Source organism: Pleurodeles waltl, chromosome 6 (genome assembly GCF_031143425.1).
Source record: "Pleurodeles waltl isolate 20211129_DDA chromosome 6, aPleWal1.hap1.20221129, whole genome shotgun sequence".
Classification (NCBI taxonomy): Eukaryota; Metazoa; Chordata; class Amphibia; order Caudata; family Salamandridae; genus Pleurodeles; species Pleurodeles waltl.
Genome location: NC_090445.1, coordinates 687,138,340 through 687,159,177, shown reverse-complemented (window position 1 = coordinate 687,159,177; position 20,838 = coordinate 687,138,340). Strand labels below are relative to the sequence as shown.

Below are 20,838 nucleotides of genomic sequence, written 5' to 3'. Positions count from 1 at the left end.
GCTGAGGTTCCCGCCACCCACTGCAGAAACTGGGAAACATGTAATAAGTTGTGGGCGTGGTTGGAATCTGGATACACCAAGGTTCTGACTCTTTTAAAAACGTGTCCAAAAAATGGGTTGTTTATGTTACATGAACACTATTCACAAATATTAATAACCATTACTTCGAGATTACTGTCCACATAGTAAACATTGAAAATAATATTTAAAAAAAATACCTAATTGCAGTATTGCAGAAAAAACAATTGCATCAGAAGTTGTACCAGGACCACCTTCAAACACATTTTGGGTGATGCTGCAGGGTAACCGTCAATCCCAGATGCTCTAGCAAAGACTGCCCCCTGGCCTGAGGTCTATAATGATCCCTAACACCAGCGGAGACTTATGGAAGTTGTTATTAGTTATAAATCATATGTTCAAAATGTTCAAAGAGTAGCAATTTGAAATCCCTGTTTGCTAACTAGCTAATCTGCTTAACCACATTAGAGAAAAAAATAATATAAGGGCTCAAAAGATGAGAAAAGAAACAAGCATTAGCAATGCCCATAGGTATGGCTTATTACTGGAAGTGCTGTTAATGGAAGTGCTTTAGTTATATTTAGGGCCCTGAGAATTATATGTCAGGAAAAGATGAAATTATGAGGCAGGGTTGTCCAATTTAAGTGGCAAGAAAAGAAAGTTCAGTTATGAATTTACAATGCCAATAGCTCTAACTCAAGCAAATGCGAGACCTATTGCATTGCATGTGCTTGTTAAGTCTAGCTTGCTAACAGTTTTCACATACCTTATGTGATCAACAGAAAAAGAGCACCCAGAAAGACTAGTAATAGAGAGCCTCTGGCATCGCCACATGTTGATTTCCTGGAGTACAGCATTTGATTAGGCAGAAGGTGTGTGCCCCTAATCTTGGGGTGCCAAGCTCTCCCAGATCCCTTCTAACTACCCCACATCCTTGGGTGGGGGACCTCACTTTCCATTCCACTACTTAGTATATGGTTTTACCCCCACCCTTTAGGCCCTAGCTATTTTCCTCTATTTCTTGACAATGCTTGTTGTTTCTATATGCTAATTCCTAATATTTACTGTCAGTTGGGGGACTGTCTACAAGTGATCTAGTTCAGTGCTACTGTAATAAAGTACCTATATTTTTGTAACAGTATGTGGTTCCTTTCATGTGAGATAAGTTACTCTGTGACTGCTCTGGTATTGCAAGTGCTTTACACTCCACCTAGATGAGCATTGGCTGCTCACCACAGCTACCACTAGAGAGCCCTGGCTTCCTAGACACTGTTTCACTAATAGAGGTTGTATGGACCTAGATTAAGGTGCAAACACCAAAGGTGTCCACCACACATCAGGCCAGCTTCCTACAATGGTGGTATAGCGATGGTCTAAGATAATTGGAATTGCTTTACCACTATCTCACTGGTAACTTTCCACAGGAAAGTCCACCACTAGTGTATAGGGTACACTACACTTAGTAGATAGGATCACTAGACATGTAGTTTAGGTGAGTTGGGGGTCTGGTATAGCCCTTTCTATAAATGCCTTAGAAAATCTAGTTACTTAAAGTAGGTGCACCCACTCTGCTCTAGGTAAATGTCTTCAGTAGAAAGCACAGCTCAGATCCCAGACTCTCAGTATAAGAGCCTTACTTTTCAAGAGTTGAGGGAGATTTGTGCTTCTAGGAAGCTGAAGATAGGCAGGAATCCCAACAAATCTCTCCTCTTAGGATTGCTCCTCCATGCTGATAGCCAGAGCACTGACGACCAGGAAGAGCAGGAGGGAGAGACTGACTCCCCAGTCTTAGAAAGAGTAGACTTAGACTTCAATGGGGAGGGTCAGGAAGAAGTTGAGGAACACACTAGTCCTGCAGGGAGCACTCATGGCAGTGTAAAGGAGGGACACACCAGTAGGCCCACTTTTACTCCCAAGCGGTTAGTGCAAAGAGTATCCATGAGGAGGGGTAGGTCCTCCTCATCCGCCCATACCCATGTCTCAGCAGTATCTGATGAGACTACCCACTCTAGCTCAGAGGGGGAGTCCCTAGATGGGGAGTTTAGCAAACTGAGGCTAAAAGAGGCCAAACTGAGTCTGCAGCAGCAACAGTTAGCCCTAGATAGTGAGGCTTTGGCAATGGATAGGGAAAGGCAGAATTTAGGGCTAACACCCCATGGTGGCAGCAACAACTTTAGGAACACCAGGGTAAGGGAGGACTCCTATGACTACAGGAACCTAAGGAAACATTTCCACCTTACACTGTTGGGAATGATGTGCACAAGTGGTTCACTGCCTTGGAGAGGACCTGTAGAGTTTAGAAGGTCCCTCAAAGATAGTAGGCAGCCATCTTGTGGCTTTCCTTTTCTGTTAAAGGCAGGGCAAATGCCTCACTGTCAGGTAAGGGGATGCAGATAACCATGAGGCACTTAAGAATGCAGTCCTTGATGGATTTGGCTAAACCACAGAGGAGTACAGAATCAAATTCAGAGAGACTAGGAAGGGGTCCTCGCATCCAATGATTTTCGGAATCTTAAGGAGTGTGATAGTGATCGCCCAAGATGAATTGAAAATCATTACTGTAGACCATGGGTACACCGCTTTGAAACTAATATATTAATGCTAATTAGAGAGACTTGTCTTGGAAGGATATTTAGAATATTAAGCCCTGATAAATTCATAGGGGTAATATCCCTGACGAAACACGTGTTGGCTGGCTGGATTTGAGAAATGTCAAGAGGTTCTATCGGTGGAGATTTAATGTGAAGTCTACTTGAAATTGATCTATTGAATTACAGAATACGATTTATTGGACTCTGTATAAACTGATTGTGGATGTAGCGGTTGCCAATTTAGGCATTCATATGGGCCAATAAATAACTACAACAAAGTTGGAACTACTGTTGCAACAATACTCATATATTATACAGTCAACTAAATGCTTTAGTGGTTGGTTGTGTGCCTGGTAAATTTGTGAAATTTATGGTTTACCAGTATTAATTGCTGGTGTATGGGGGCTTTTGGAAGTATTCACCCTGACCAGTGCACCTTCTGAGCCAGTTTGGAATCAAGGAACGGTAGCGCCCTTATACTCACTGAATACTTTCCCAATCAATTATAGGGGTCCTCCTAGGATTGGGTAGATTTTGATTTGTAAAGTAGCTGAAAGGCTCATCACATGGTAGCAATGTGCATGATTTTCAGGGCTTATACAATCTTCTTGTGAGAGAGCACATTCTTAATAACCACACATCTGATAGACTGCATCAGTTCCTGCTGGACTCGGATCTTACCTCTCCCCAAGAACTGGGTAAGAAGGCAGACAAATGGGTTTGTACCAGTGTGGGTATGAAATCTTCCACAGGGGATGACCACAAAAAGAAGGGTTCTTCCAAGAATCTGGACAAAGGTGGGGACAAAAGAAGCAATAAGGAGTCTTCATCAGGTCCACAAAAATGTTCTGGGATGGGTCTAAGTCCTCTTCCTCTCCCTACAAGAAACCTTGGTACTACATCTGTAGACAAAAAGACCACAGGGCAGGTGACAACACCTGTCCTAAAAAGAACACCAAGCCCGCTACTACCACTTCCACCTCTACCCCTAGTGCCCCTAGCAGTAGCAATAGCAAAAGTAGTAGTAGTCAGTCCAAGAGTGTAGCTGGACTCACCCTGGGGACTGTAGTGGGCTCTTGGTTAGTCAGAGAGACCACTGTGGCAGTTTTGGTCTCTGAGGGTCGCATTGACCTTGCCACCCTGGCTGTTTGTCCCCTTAATATGGTTAAGTATAGGCAGCATCTCCTTATAAATTGTGTTGAGTCTGAGGCCTACAGGGAAAAACTGTTAGGAGCAATACAGAGGGGGGCCCTCTAAGGAGCCCCCAGAGTGCATGGAATCATGCCACCAATACTGGCATTAGTATTGTGGTATGATTCCGACATGTTTGATACCAAACATGCCTAGGTTCAGAGTTACCATTATGTAGCTGGACCACAGAGTGACCTGTGAACAGTACACGGGTAAATGGCTTTCCCACACTCACGAAGTTCAGTGCATTGGAACTAGAGTTCCTCTGCTCATGCAGGGTTTCCCTCACACACAGGACGCTGCACCTTGCTCCCTGGCATAGAAAGGCCTACCATAGGGGTGACTTACAGTGACCTGGTGTAGTGACCAGCAGTGAAAGTGTGAATGCACCTTTTCAATGCAGGCTGCAATTTGCGGCCTGCAGACACAGTTTGCATGGGCTCCCATGGGTGGCATAATGCATGATGCAGCCCATGGGTGAGCCCTGGTGTACCAGTGCCCTGGGTACCTAAGCACCATATGCTAGGGACTTAAGAGGGGTACACCAGTATGCCAGTTATGGTGTGTAAAGGGTGGCATAATGCATGATGCAGCCCATGGGTGAGCCCTGGTGTACCAGTGCCCTGGATACCGAAGTACCATATGCTAGGGACTTAAGAGGAGTACACCAGTATGCCAGTAATGGTGTGCAACGGGTACCAAAGCAACCAAATTCAAAGGAGAGAGCACAATCACTGGGGTCTTGGTTAGCAGGATCTCAGTGAAAACAGTCTAAACACACTGATAAACAGGCAAAACATGGGGGTAACCATGCCAAAAATAGTGACTTTCCTACAGGCACATCTTGGCAAGTCAGGTCAGCAAGAGAACCCAGGGGCTGGTTGGTAGGTAAAGTGTTTGATGTACCTGAGGCTTCTTAACAGGAGGCAAGCTCAGTCCAAACCCTTGGAGAAACTTCACAAGCAGGATACACAGCAAAATCCAGTCTGTGTTCTCCAAAGCAGAAGCAGCAACTGCAAGCCAACCCAGCAAAGCACACACATCAAAGGGGCAGTACTCCTCCTCACAGTTCTTCTCTTTGGATGAGTCTCCTCTTGACCCAGACATGTTCTAAAAGTCTGTTTTTTTGGGTCTAATACTTATACTCATTCCTGACTTTGTAGTAGGCAAACTTCAAAGGAAAGTCTTTGTAGAACACAAGACCCTGCCTTGCCTGCACTGGTCCCAGCCACACTCTAGGGGAAGACTGCATTGTGTAAGGACAGGCACAGCCCTATTCAGGTGTCAGCTCCTCCCACCCCTCTAGCCCAGGAAGACCCATCAGGATATGCAGGGCACACCTCCGCTCCCTTTGTGTGACTGTTTAGAGTGAATTGACAACCAGCCCAACTGTCACCCTGACCCAGGCTTGTATTCCACAGCCAGGCAGAGGCACAGAATGGTTAAGCAAGAAAATGCCCACGTTTAAAAGTGGTTTTTTCAAACACACAAGTTAAAAACCACCCGCACTAAAGTATGTATTTTTAAATTGTGAGTCCAGAGACCTCATACTCCATATCTCTATCTGCTTCCAATGTGAAATTACACTTAAGAGATATTTCAAGGCAATCCTCATGTTAACTTATGGGCGAGGCAGACCTTGCAATAGTGAAAATCTAATTTGGGAGTATTTCACTATCAGGACATGTAAAACACACCAGCACATGTCCTACTTTTGAATACACTGCACCCTGCCCATGGGACTACCTTTGGTACTTCCTTTGGGGGTGCCTTATATATACTAAAAGGGAAGGTTTGGACCTGGCAAGTGGGTGCACTTGCCAGGTCGACATGGCAGTTCAAAACTGCACACACAGACACTGCAATGGCAGGTCTGAGCCATGTTTACAGGGCTACTCATGTGGGGAGCACAATTGGTGCTGCAGGCCAGCAAGTAGCATTTGATTTGCAGGCCCAGGGCACACATGGTGCACTATCCTAGGGACTTACTAGTAAAATAAAGATGTCAATCATGGACAACCAATCATAATCACAATTTACACAGGGAGCACTTGCACTTTAGCACTGATCAGCAGTGGTAAAGTGCCCACAGTACCAAAACCATAAAAAATGAAATCCAGCACACAGTCAAAAATACAGGCGGCAGAGGCAAAAAGGCAGGGGGATAACCCTGCAAAAAGGGCCATTTCCAACAGTCACTGTAAAAAAAACTCTGGACCTACTGTATTGAGCGCATGTTTTGTCACAAAGCAAAAATTGGTATACTATTATAATATTTCAAATACATACTAAATCATAGTTGGCAAAGCTACATTGCGGGCACCTGGACACCTGGCCTACCACTTGCCTGGGGCTTCCAGTGTTCTGGAAAGATGTATTTGTGTGAATGAATCCTGTACTTTACAGGGAAGTGAACTGAACCAATTTTTGGTAATACAACACTTGGAGGCATGAGTTCATAGCTCAGCAGTCACATAGGTGCAAATGTGTTTTTCAAACATTTTACAATGATACAATAGCTATTCTATGTCTCCAGAAAACAAGGCACAAAGCAAAAATTTAATCCAGGCTGAATGATCATAAGCAGCTGGCTAATAAGAAAAAGGCTTACCTATACCCTGTATAAATTTGAAACTATTTTTGATAATTTCACTTGTTGCTACGAATAATGCTGGCTAATCATTGATGATAGTGTTCTTGGGTTTGTATCATATTGTCTGTTTTTCTTCTGTTGTGGAGGGTTGGGAGGGTGCTAGCTAAAATACTATAAATGCATTTGTTACATGCTTAGGCCACATTCTTGTGAGGATAATGATAGTGTGTAACTCTAATTTTATACCCAATCCCTTTTTCTCAAATAATTTAAAAAAGAAAAAGGTCATGGCTAGTTCATAAAAAGTAGCCTCTTTCTACCATGGTTATCCCCATTTGTGACCTGTTTGTCAGTGTGTTTGACTGTGTCACTGGGATCCAGCTAACCAGGGCCCCAGTGCTTATGCTCTCCTCAGTATTTTATCCCTCTCCTCAAGAATTGGAAAAGAAGGCAGACAAATGGGTCAGAACAAGGGTGAGCAGAAAAGCTCATACAGGGAGTGACAAGGAAAAGAAGAAAGATGGTGAAAAATCTCAGTACAAGCATGGGGACAAACATAAACATAAAGATTCCTCTTCAGGTTGACAACACTCCTCTGGGGTGGGAATAAAATGTATTTTTCCTCTTCTACACACAATAAAAAGCCTTGGTGGTATGTGTGCAGAGGTAAAGGCCAGGGGATAAGTCCTGTCCAGGTAAAGCCCTGGAGCCTGCCACCACCAATTCACCTACTTCAACTTCTACTGCTCCTAGTAGTAGTAGTAGTAATAGTGGTGAGACTACTGGCAATAGTCAAAGCAAAGGTGTGTTTGGGTTTACTTTTGGGTCCATCATAGAAACTGGGGTAGCTGTAGAAACCCCCAAGACAGTTTCTGTCTCACCTGGTGGCATTAGCCTTGCCACCTTGGCTGCTTGTCCCCTTAACAACCAATCAATCCCTTCCCCACCCTACCACTAAGGATACCATTCCTGTAGGAGTGGAACCTGTACCAAAGGAGTCCACAGCTACCGCAGCTCAACTTCCAGAGGTAAAAGTCCCTCTCTGTGAAAATACTGAAACAGACCAGCATAACTGCACTGTTTTGGGAAATTTGGAGCAACCCTCCAGCTCTCCTACAGAAACTTTAGTGCAGCACCTCTGCACTACCTCTAAAAACATAGGACAGCAGCCCTGTCCTTATGTGGAGCCTTTAGGACAGCAGCTCTGTCCTGCTCCAACCCAAGAGGGACAGCAAGCCTGTCCTCTCTTAGAGCCATGTGGACAAACATTTTGCCCTGCTCTGACCTTGCTAAGACAACATCCCTTTCTAGCAATTACAATCCATAGGATAGCAGCCCTGTCCTGACACAGGATCAAAGGGACAGTCACACTGCCCCACTTTAAAACATTTAAACTTTATAAATAGGGAATCTCAGAGTACACACTTGCACTGTTCTCTAGCTAAAATTCTCCAAACAGCGTGGTTCACCTCCCCACAGGGAAGGAGAGCATACAGTGGATGATAAAGGGAGTAATCACTCTATTGCAGATCTACTCTCCACTTATAACCACTTAGACAATAATGTCTCAACTGGCCAAGGTTAGCCTTATTGTCCTTCGTTTGGGGTGGGGGGTTGTGAGAAAGTAGCCTCTTTCTAGCATGGTTACCCCCATTTGAAAAGCGGTTCATACTGCCCCACTCTAACCCTTTTCATTACAACATTAAATTGTGGCGACGCTACATAGATGACATTTTGGTCATTTGGCAGGGACCTCTCTCGGAGGTCGATGCATTCACGACATGGGTCAACAGTTTAGACCCCTTTTTGAGTTTTACCTCCTCAGTATCCTCCACTGAGATTCCATTTTTGGATCTGTTGATCAGCATTGACAATGGCAAACTTGTGACAAGAACTTACCATAAAACCACTGATCGCAACAGTCTATTACTTTATGAAAGCCACCACCCTAAAGCACTTCAGGATAATCTTCCCTACGGTCAGTTCCTTAGATTATGCCGGAATTGTACCAGTTTACCCACTTTTAACACTGAAGCAAAGGATCTTTCTAATAAATTGAGTGAACGTCATTACCCAGATCAGGTGGTTAAAACTGCTTATAAACGAGCCAAGCATTGTAATCGGAACACATTATTGCAGACTAGTCCTCGTCCAACAGATAATAAGCTGACCTGTGTATCCACATTCACTCCATTGTCCAACACCATAAAGAGGGTAATCAATAAAAGATGGAACATATTATGTAGTGGAGGTACAGACATTTCGAAACCTCTTTTCGCTTTCAAACGAACGACCAACATTAGGGATATGTTGGTCCATACCCGACCACGTCCTGGTGTCACTCCCTGTAGACAAAGTGCTCTGTGGGACATCCCACCGGTTGCAGGCCATTACCCTTGTGGCAACTGCAATGTGTGTATACTCATGAAATGCATAGATACCCTTGAACTTGACCCAATAGGCACATGGCGGCTACTGAAGCACACCAATTGCAATACCCGTAATTGTGTGTATCTGATTGTTTGCCCGTGTAATTTGCATTATTTAGGCATGACTACTAGAGTGGTTAAGTTGAGAATGAATGAACATCGGAGTAACATCAGATGCGGCTGCTCGACAACCAAACTCAGTCTACATTATATTGAGGTGAACCATAGCCCAGATGACATGTGGTGGGTTATTTTGCAGACCTGCCCTCTAAAGGACCCAAAAGCCGTTTTGAACTTGAACAATGTTGGGTGTACAAACTAAACACCCATATTAGGGGACTCAATGATGACATACCTTGGATTAGTCTTTCACTAAGATAATTTCATCAAAGTGTTTGGTCCTTTGCTAATCTCTTTGTCCAGGACTGGTCCCTTACCGGGGTCTGCTTCCACTATACATCAGAACCCTGTTCTACATCTGAATATCATTGTTTTTATGATCACTGCCACATCTATCATATGATGCCATTTTATCCTTACTAGCATTTACCACTATTTATCAGCTCCCTGCAATGTTACCCCAAATTTGTTGGGTGCTTGAATTCTGGGTGACCTCTATCAAAAAGCCCCCCCTTTTTTGAAGAAGACCTTTTTCTTTCTTTTTTTCTTGGTGTACATTTCGACATAGGTAGCCCCTTTCGATCGCTTTTCGATCGCCAGTGATATTGAGGTTTAGTCCTCTTTTTGTTTTGACTTTTTTTCCATACGACCGCAACATACCGCGGAAGTTGTCAGTGTTGCTTAGCAACACTTGCGTCACGTCGACACACCCGCTTCCAGCAAGCGGGTTTTTCTTCCCCGATTGCCGCGTTCTCGCCATTCTTTCGGGAGCGCGGCTCGAGGTAAATGTACGGCTGTGGCCGGGAGCAGATCAAGTAAGTTTCCCCCAGCAATGCGGGCATATACTATTCTGTCATCTGGCCGGTATCGGCATTTACAGGCGCTGGATTGCAGCTCCCTTTTCCCTTTCGGTAATTTATTCAACGTGATAACAGCCGGTTACCTGTGACCTTTTGCCCTCGTTATGTTAGTGTGTAGTACTTTGGACAGTATAACTTTGTTGACGGTATTGTTACTCTCTCTTTAGACTTCACAATTGGGTGATTATGTTATCAACATTTGACAATACTGCATACCAGAGAGGCCTATTTTAAATTCTTATCTCGCATTATGATTGGCCTGGCGACTCTGCATTTACTGATTAGAATAGTACTTTTGGATTCAAGCTTTACGTTGTTGCAAGAGGCTAATTTTCCAAAATGTGGGCACTTTTACTGTGAGACTGTCTGGGGGCATTTGACCTTGTTTACCTCTACTAACAGCCATTTTTGTGTTCAATTAATGACTAGATAGTTCATGCCCGGTCATTGGGCACCCGCTGTCCCATGAAGCTTGTTCCTTTAATGAGGGGGTAAGCTATTCAACAATTATGCATGCACAAGTGTGCTACCATCTGCACCATCACAGCGTGTTTTTCACCCATTACGATGTTCTCTGTAGCCAATTTGTTTTAACTACATTATTGTTTTGTCACCTGTCCTTTTGATTGCAGGGCGACAATTAGGAATAGGACGTCCAAACCACACATTAGTGTAAGTGACAGTAGCACTGACAATTGACAGTCTCAGTCCATATGCATTTTCACATTTGTAGAGAAGGAGAAGTTTAATTCCACCTCGTCCTGAAGAAGCATCGTTGGATCCACCTGGACCATTAAAGACGCAAAACATGTTGACCCTAGTTTCAGGGACGGTCTGGTAATTCCACACCATCCTTACTCCATCATATGTGGTTGAGTGTTTTGACCATTACATTCATTTCACTCTCCTCATTAGTTTTAATCTTGGCCTTCACCCTCTTTGGTTGAATAAATGATTGCCCCTAGGTTTGGGTCCTGAGCCAATTTTAACTCTTTTTTTCTATCATCTTCTCCCTTTTTTCCTTCCAAACTCACTTTTTGGGGTCTTGGCATCATCGAGTAAAGATCTTCGGCAAAGAGCCCCCCTGTAGGGGGTGCCCGTCAGACATTGCAGCGCCAGTCTGACGAGGAGCATGTCCGATGATGAAGCATGACACCCAGTTGGGTGTGTGAGGATTCTTGCTCCTAGAATTAGGACTTCCTTTTCCGTCTTTCTCTTTGGAACAGTGTATTTTGGTGTATTGTGTATTCAATCAGGGAGGTTATACAGTGGACCGTTATTCCTCCATATCCCTCTTTTTGTTGATTTACCCCCATTTGTGGCCTGTTTGTCAGTGTGTTTGACTGTGTCACTGGGATTCTGCTAACCAGGACCCCAGTGGTTATGCGCTCTCTCCTCCCAAATTTGTCACTACATACTGGTAACCCCGTATGTTATCCCAAATTAGCATACTGGTCATCCCTTATTAGTTCCTAGTATAGGTACCCATGGCATTGGGGTTCCAGGGGATCCCTATGGGCTGCAGCATTACTTTTGCCATCCATAGTAAGCCCATGCAAAGGGTTCTGCAGGACTGCCATTGCAACCTGCGTGAAATGGTGCATGCACCCTTTCACAGACATTTTCACTGCACCAGGTCACTTACAAGTCACAAATATGTCAGGCCTTTCAACCCTCAAGGGTGGGTGCAAAGTACCTGTGTGTGAGGGCACCCCTGCACTTGCAGAGGTTCTCCCACGTCTTTCGTCCAGGACCATTTTCTCAGACTTCGTGAGTGCGGGGACGCCATTTTAAGCGTGCACTGGACATAGGCCGATACCTATGTCCAGCTTCAGAATGGTAACTCAGAATATGGCCATGTAAGGTGTCTTACACCTGGGAATTGTACCCCAATACAGATTCTAGTATTGGTTTTACAATTCCATGAACTCTGGGGGCTCCACAGTGGACCCCCACTACTGCCATGCCAGCCTTCTGAGGTTTTCCAGGCAGCCCCAGCTGCTGCCACCTCACAGACAGGTTTCTGCCCTCCTGTTGCTCAAGCAGCTCGAGCTCAGGAAGGCAGAACAAAGCATTTCCTTTGGGAGAGGGGTGTTACACCCTGTCCCTTTTGAAATAGGTGTTACAGGCATGTGAGGGGTAGCTTCCCAGAGCCTCTGGATATGCTTTGAAGGCCACAGATGGTGCCTTCCTTGCATCCAGTCTACACCGGTTCCGGGACCCCCAGTCCCTGCTCTGGCGGGAAGCTGGACAAAGGCAAGGGGAGTGACCACTCCCCTGTCCATCACCACCCCAGGGGTCCTGCCCAGAGCTCCTCCAGAGTGTCCCTGGGTTTTGCCATCTTGGATTCCAAGGTGGTGGGGCACTCCGGAAGCATCTGAGTGGCCAGTGCCAGCAGGTGACGTCCGAGCCCTCCGCTGATAGGTCATTACCTGTGTAGCTTACCAATCCCCCTTTCAGGGCTATTTAGGGTCTCTCTCCTGGGTGTTTCCTCAGATTCAGATGCAAGACTCCAGCAGGAATCCTCTGCATCCTCTACTTCATCTTCTACCGACAAAACTGCATCTGGACCCTCCAGGATCTCTACAAACTGCAACAAAGAAGCAAAGACGACTTCTGCAATATTATATCTTCAGCTCCTACCAGCAACTGCAACTGTTTCCAGGTTGTGCATCCTCTGAGGACTGCCTGTCTTCAGCCTATACCAGAAGAAGTGAAGGAATCTCCCTTGAAGTGAAGGAGACACTTCCCTGCTTCAGCAGGCACCCCTCTGCAGCGACGACCATGGGCCTGGGTCCCCTCTCCTGACGACAAGCGTGGATCCAGCAACACAGGTGGTGGACTGAAGTGACCCAACTGTCCCAAGATCCAGCTGTCCAACTTTGTTGGCGGTAAGAGCTTACCTTCCCACGCAAGACAGTACTCCCATGCACTCCCATGCACTGCATGATTTGCAGTTGCAAAGGCTTGTGAGCGACCTTCCATGAAGTTCTATGTGCACAGCAATGCTCAGGCCCCCAGCACTCCTTCCTGCGATGCACAGCTTCCTGAGTGGTTCTCTGGCGGCGTGGGATCCCTTTGTGTCGTGCTGCATGGGCCTCCACTTGCACCTTCTTTGTCCCCATGATGTGGGATGTCTGTGCACACTGCCTGGTCTTCTGAGGGTTCTCTGAGCTGCTGAGAGCCCCCTCTGTCTCTCCCTCCTGGGTAGAGGCCACCAGGTCCCTTCTGGACCTTCTGGACCTGGGCAGCAGCATTTTCCGCTAATTGTGAGCTTTGCATGTGCCAAGGCTTGTTGGCGGACTCCACCTATGTAGACCAGACTGCAATCTTCCATCTGGCATGGGACATCATCTGCACCGACCAGGAACCTGCATCCATTTTCTTGGGTGCAGTACTGACTGTTCTTCCTCACCGGTGGTTCTTCTTTTGCACCTTCACCCGGGTTAGCAGGGGCTCCTGTTCTCCCTGGACTCTTCGATGCTTCTTCCACAGGTCTTCAGGTCTAGGAATCCATTGTTGGTGTCTTGCAGCCTCTTCCGGTTGTTGCATTATCTTCTAACACGTGTTATTGTGTATTCTAGGAAACTTACTGTGATTCACTCCTGTTATCCTGGGCTCTGAGGTGGGTTCTGTTACTTACCATTGGAGTTTTCTTACACTCCCAGCCCCCCTCTCTACACACTACACTTGCCGAGGTGGGAAACAGACATTCGCATTCCACTATTTTAGTATATGGTTTGTGTTTCCCCCTAGGCTCATTGCAACCTATAGTGATTTTCACTATTTGCACTGTTATCTAACTGCTTTTACAGCTATTACTGCATTCTAGTGTATATACTGTGTATATTACTTATCTCCTAAGGGAGTATAGTCTCTACAGTATTTTTGGCATTTGTGTCAACACAATAAAGTACCTATATTTTTGTAACACTGAGTATTCTTTCATTGTGTGTAGGTACTGTGTGACTACAGTGGTATTTCATGAGCTTTGCATGTCACCTAGATAGGCTTTGGCTGCTTGGCTACAGCTACCCTGCCTGGCTTCTAGACGCTGACTACATTTCACTAATAATGGATAACTGGACCTGTTATAAGGTGTAAGTACCTTTGGTACCCATTACAAACCAGGCCAGCTGCCTACATAAAGCAGAACAATAATCGATTCACTGGATAATTAGTGACAGAGAAAAGCCTTTTATGTCCAGGTGAAAATATAACGTTTTTCTGACTGATGAATATTTCCTGTCGCAAACATGGCGTTAGCGCTTTAAAATTGTGTCATATTGATTTCTCCATGTGATGTAGAGGCATTGACTTTCCTTACTCTTGAAATCAGTGAAAGCCTATATTCTTTATTTAGAATTACACATAACATACAAGTGGTAATCTGCATGCCTTCTGGTCTTCCAACAACTCTACTGGCGTAATTTACAGACTGTATCTCTACAGGTTGCTTTTTGGTTAGCTCCCTAACCCTGCCTAAATACCCCCCCTCCACCACCACCATCATCACCTCTCCATTACCCCTCCATTGTGGTTCGAGCTTGAGTGCAGTTGTTAAAGTTAGCGGTTCTGCTATGTTTTCTCAATAGCTTTGCCCAGCCATGAGACGTTAGTGATTGATCTCTAGTTTGACAAATGGTTTGGGTCTGTTTCTAGGTTTTTTGAGTAGCTGGATGCAGTTTGGTCAGTTTTTTGTAAATCTGTGAAAATCCCTTTCTATATGATGCATTAAATAGTTGCAACCATGTCTTAATAAAAAGAGTTTGTTTTGATGATTGCAGCTGGCATAGTTCATCACAATACGTGAATGACTTTAGATTTTTGCCTAATATTGAGCAGATGATCTTCTGAGATGGCATTCAATTTTGTCCATTCATTGCATTCCGAAAAGGTAGGATGTTATCACTGTTTTGGTTGACCTTGTGAGAGAATTCCTACAGCATATTGATGTTCCTGGGGATGAAGTACTCTATTTCTTCACATTTGTTGTTGGTTTGGCTTGGTCATGACCACAATAGAGGTTCAAGTTACTTAATAATTTGATATGTTTTCGATGTATTCAGCAAATTTGTTTTGAAGATAGACAGCCTTAGAGTTATTATGTCAAGCTTGTTTTTTCCTGGAGCTTTGATAGCAGTTAGAGATTTTTAAGTGTAGTTAAATCTTCATTTCCTTCATAATTTCCATAATGTGCATTTTTTCATGAATAGCTCATTGGTGACCTGTGATATGAGAAAGGTTAATGCCAGCCTAATATTGCTAATTTGTGAACTACTTGAGTGATTACAACAGTGTGGTGGTAGTAGGAGAAGATGACATGATAGCTTATTTGGCGGTTATCTGCAGTTATAATACCACATATGCCAGAATGTGATCAGAGGTATGCTTTTTTGGAATGATTCCTTGGTGGGTGGTTGAGGGATTTGGGCTTTTGGAGTGGTGTAAATGGTCTTGGTGGTAATGGCATGATCCGTCCTTTCCACTTTTAATGTCTTTATGATAGTATACTTTCATGTTATCTATAAGTACTTGGTTTAAGTTATTGCTCTTGGAATAAGTTGGGAATTTATGTGTTCCTACAGTATTTTGGTGTGAGAATGTTACATCTCTTGGATTTTATCTGCAGCTATATTACCACGTGTGCCAGACTCTGATTAGAGGTATGCTTTTTGAGAATGATTCCTTGATGGGGGGTTAAAGGATTTGGGATTTTAGAGTGGTAAAATGGTCTTGAAGATATCGGGCCATTCTACTTTTAATGTTTTACCGCAGTCTACTTTCATGTTATCTATCAGTACTTGGTTTAAGTTCTTGCTCTTGGAATAAGTGGGGAATTCAGATCGTTCTTTCAGGCTATGTGTCCTGCAAGATTTTGGTGTGAGAATGTTACAGTTGTTGCATTTTCCTTGTTTAAGTCGAAATCTCCTATGCAGTATTTTTGTGAGATTGAATTTGCTATCCTCTCATATTTTCATTCATCATTTAAATATTTATTTTCCTTTTCAAAGGGTAGATGAATGGATGAACATTGTCTTGTTAGGGGAGGAGTTCCATGCAATTTTAAATATTTAAAATATATTGAATAAATTTTTTTTATTGTATTATTTTGTTTGAGAGAGAGTGCCACAGTGGCGTGCTGCTATGCACCCACCTGAGCATTTGCCTCTTTTTGTGACTTCCCTGGAGTGGTGAGAGGCTGAGATTGTGGGGACCTTGTCATTATTTGGATAGTAGGAATGGAGTTAACTGGCAAAGGAGTGCCTGTTAAAAAAGGTTAACACTCTTCAAGATGTATGGACTGAGCAATGTTACAGTCTCATGACATAAGGGACATGACTAAGTAAATCCTACACTATGCAACTCAAAATTGTTCATAATTGCCATCTTATTTCTGCGAGTTATATCATTACAACAGCATAACTACTTTGTTCTTCTAATGATAAAATGTCACATGCAACATCACACACAAGGCATTGAAATGTCATACATAAGCATGTTGGATATCTAAAAAGTGGAGACTGGCTGTTTGGGTATGATGCAGCACTAGGTTGTATTAGGCTGATTTTTTAGGGTCGAGCACATCAGCGCTCTGGCCCCTGTTGTAATCTCTCTGTGGGCTTTTAACCACGCCCATGTCACGCCCATAAGTTTGGCTGGTTTGTGGGCTTGGTACTGAAAGGTACTGAAAACATACGAGGCTTCGTGTTTTCTAAATGGCTTCTGGATTACTTTTTAGGTTGACATGTTGTATACTTAATAAGTATACTTATACTGTGGGTTCCAGTGATTTCATTTGTTGGTTCCAGTGTCATTTAAAAATCCTTGCTTGCTAGTGGTTAGTTCTGCCTCTTTGTCCTGCCTTTTTCTCTTTGGGAGTAGCGCAAACTACTGTATAATAACGCTATGTCCTGTTTATCTCTTCTGTAGGGGACTTTTTCTTTCAGTATTGGCCTGTTTGTCTTACACTGTGGGTGTATAAAAAACCCCTCATCCCCACCAGCTCCCTCTGCAAACATAAATCAACAGCAGTGAGGGGCTTTTCCAGGGCCAGCGTGCTCTCGCCCTCTTCCCCTTCTTTAGACACAATTCTGTTTGTTGTGCCTAGTTGCTTATTTTAAAAGCGCATCAACTATATGCAGTTAGAAATTCAAATGCGCAGGGACACCACTTTTAATCAAACTCCGAGAGAGACAAGGATTTATTAATATTGAGGAAAATACTAAAAACTATTATGGGTTTTTCCCCTTAGCAAACAAATACTCATTGTTACAACGTGTCACTCATTCCATGTGAACTGCAGCCTTTGTGTTTTAAATTTTTTGATTCATTCATCACTTGAAAAAACACATGGAAATACAGGTAAATGAACTACAAGAACCGCACATCTTTTTAGTGGGCACAACTGCTACGAATCTTTGGGTAAAGCTTTTGATTTTATTAATTAAATGTCCAATTTGCATTTGGATGAACTTCTATCACAAACATGGTTTCAAGGTATAAATTGTAATATTATGTACAGGTCACTCCTTGCTAATAGCTCCGAAGCGAGCTGCATCTAATTTTGCATTTGCCAGGAAGCGCTCACCCGATGTAAACTTTTAAAATAATTAATTTCTGATATAGCGGAGTCCACTGTTGCCCTCTTCCTTGCAATTCCCACCTCTCCCTTTACTGCATCTTCACACCACCCTTTCCGCGCCCCACCCCAAGTCTGAAGCACCAGGAATTGTGTACCTCTTTCCTTTAGCACATCAGTCGTCAAAGTATCACAACAGAAAGCTACAGCTTTATTTTAGGGGCGCAGGTTACATTACACAAAAATGCATTCTTATTTTTGTTGACACAGGGAGATTAAGTCATTTGCCCAGGGTCACAGGATCTTGAGCCGACTCAGAGACTGGAACCTGATTCCCCAGCTCGAAAGTCAGCAGCACTGGCCATTAAAGCACGAGATCTCCCCAAGTGACAGGATTTACTAACAAAGAAAATAATCTAGTGATTCCGGGTTGATTGGATTTTGTTTACAGTATTATAGATGTGCAGCACCTACGTGCATTTCCCTCTGTTATCTCTGGAGCTTCCTTCTCTAAATACAATTACAGGTGAACTTCACCTTCTTCAGTTTTTACAAATTTTAAGAAAAATAAAGAGGAGGTGCCATAACAGCTACAGAGGGCGACTTTGAAGCTGGGACATTGTTCAAATCTCGGCAGAAGGCTCGACCTCCTGTGGTTTAGAGCAAATCACTTCATTTCACCGTGACTAAAAATGCAAATGGTGTTCATGTCATTCTGTCTGCAAGGCTGCAAACATCTTCACCTTCAGACTATAAAAATAATAACTGAAAAAGATTGGGTAAGGTGTAACGGCAACAAAGGCAGCAACTAAAACAGACTGATGAACAAAACATGCAGTTGGCATCAGCGATGTCTATCTTTACAGCTACTAAACTAATTTACTCTTTGATGCAGGGAAGCAATCTCTGTATTCGGCCCTCTCCCAGCAAGCCTGACTCCATCCTGTAGCGCTCATACCCTTCAACAAAGAGGTGTGAGCGCTTTAAAGTATGACAAGGTACTAAAGGTACACTAAATGCTTGAAGCGCCACCATGGTGCTCTTTCAAACCTCCGCCCCCACCCCTTTTCGCCTCAGCCAACTTCAAATGGGCTGTTTCAAAAGTGTAATGCGATGAAGCCTTTTTATTGCGTTTTGTCCCCATGTGTAGCCTTTTCTAAAGCTTTATTACTACTTGCATTTAGATTGACTTATGTTTCGTTTTTGTGTTTATAGAGGCAGCACGTGTCCAATTTTTCCAGGTATTTCTTTCCCATCTGCTGTGCGGTGTGTGTTGCTTTTATTTCCTTTAACGTTGTCATCACTGGCCCTTCCTACTCTAACTTTAATTATTTACATATGGATTACAAATCCTTCACATTTTAAGACTTTTAAGCAACAGAGAGAGGGTGTGGCATCACAGCGCCTTCCTTTGACGATGGGGAACCATGTTCGAGTCTCGGTGGGAGCAGCAAACAATTAATGCATCAGTCTGTAATACAATTAGTAAAACATCATCTTTGATATCTATATTTCACAGCAATAATGATATTACTGTAAAAGAAACCAAACGGTTTACTGTGCTTATTTTAAGTGAGCCATCTACTCATTGAATAGTGCTAAAAACGGACACAACATTTGTGACATAAATCATGTGAGCTGTTAAAATAAAACGTTATTAAAAGGCTGTACAGTAAAACGAATACCTCTGTTTTAACCTATAAACAGCACTGTTAAATAGGCACCAGGTCAGAAAAAAAGAGAGAGGGCTTTTAATCACATTTCCAGCGCCCAGCACTGGCCTTCATGGTACAGGCCTTTGTTCTGTCAGGCATTGTGCTACTGCCTGGAGGCCGGTTCTCCGGGTTAATTGATTGCATTATGTTTACATTGCTATATATGAGCTACTCATAGGCAGTGCTTGAATTGGAAAAATAGAAGTGCTGAGTACCTGTTTGTTTCTGGGACATGCCGGTACTCCCCAATTAAAAGTATTCAGTTTTTCGTAAGAAGTGCAGGTACTTTCCCTCTCAAAATGAAAAAAGTGCCAGTACTCAGTTCCGGACAGTACCGGCCCATTTAAAGCGCTGCTCATAGGTACATTTCGAAGTACATTTCACAAGCTTTATCACTGGAATTTCGTTTTCAAAATATATTTACAGGTGGAATACACCTCTGTCACATTTTAAATGTTTTACGCAAAGGCAAGAGGATGTGCTGCTTCAACTTTGAACTTTGAGGCTAGAGACAGTGTTTAAGTCTTGGTGGAAGGCTCAACATCCTGTGATATTGGGCAAGGTATTTAATTTCTCCATGACTAAAAATAAATGTCTCCATCTATAAAGCAACTGGTGTTCATGTAAACCACATCAACTATATGCAGTTAAAAATTCAAATGTGCATACGCATCCTTTGACAAACTGTACCTGTGGTTCCAATATCACACTATAACGGTAAAAAACTCTTTAGAAAAAAGAATTATTAACAGTGAAGGAAATACTAAAAGCTGAACACTCAAAAGGTCTTTCTTTAGATAAAGCACTTTACATATTTCTTTTACAGTTTCTGTGTAGAATTGCTTGTTTATTTGCAGCCCCTCGCCAGATCCCAGAGGAATACCTGGAATGCAGAGCAGGCCTTTGAAGTGCAGTCTGTGTTTGCTTACAAAAACAAGCTTGGCAGTTCATGTTTACCAGCACTCTTCACGCAATATTGAAGTACTGGAGCGATTTACATGAGCACGAGTTACCTTGCACAAGGACACATTCATTTATTGGCAGGTACAGGGAGCTTAACTGATATGTCCAGAATCACAGGGTATTCAGATGATGCTGAGATTGAACTGGCTTCCTCAGCTCCAAAGTCAGCAGCTCTGGCCATTACGCCACACTCTCTTGGGTTCATAACTGCAATGCAAATATATTGTTTCTGGGATGTTCCACTAAGCATGTGTATACTTTTCATTAATTCAAGGGGCAGGCTTTAACTTTTACACTAGGAAATAAGCTTTCCTTTTCTTGATGGGGCACATTAAAGTCCACATTTTATGGGTGAGTACTCCAAAGAAGCCATTCATAATGCATGTCGTGTTTTTCTTGCACACTGGACACCAGATATTCCTTTTGAAGAGCAAGCTGTTTCAGTGTGGCAAAGAAGTTCTATATACAATTTTACATGTAAAAAAAGAAAACCTTATCATATTTCAAATGTGGTTCTTTTAATGCTCATCTGAACCATGTGACTTATATCTAACAAGTTTATTTGTACCTGGTGTTTCCATTGCTTGTTTGTCTGATAATAATCCATCAGCAAATCTTTAAAAAAAAAAGAATAAGGTAGATGAAAGTACCTCCCCATCGTTGGAAAACTGGTCCAGTCTGGAAGATCAGTCACTATTCTTTGCCATTTCAAAACTGGCAATACAGGTTGCTTTTTGTGCAACCCAGGCTGACTATTCATTAAATGTTTATTTCTC

At 43.2% G+C, this 20,838-nt stretch overlaps 1 protein-coding gene across 1 annotated transcript in view; it reads left to right on the top strand.

Annotated features, from left to right (window-relative positions):
• The window catches only part of LOC138301680 (deleted in malignant brain tumors 1 protein-like), a 91,141-nt gene that overhangs the window by 59,999 nt on the left and 10,304 nt on the right, over positions 1-20,838 (top strand). Inside the window, exon 6 of the mRNA XM_069242194.1 lies at positions 9,663-9,757. Within this exon, the coding sequence (XP_069098295.1) occupies positions 9,663-9,757 (95 nt within the window). The remainder of the gene's footprint in view (positions 1-9,662; positions 9,758-20,838) is intronic.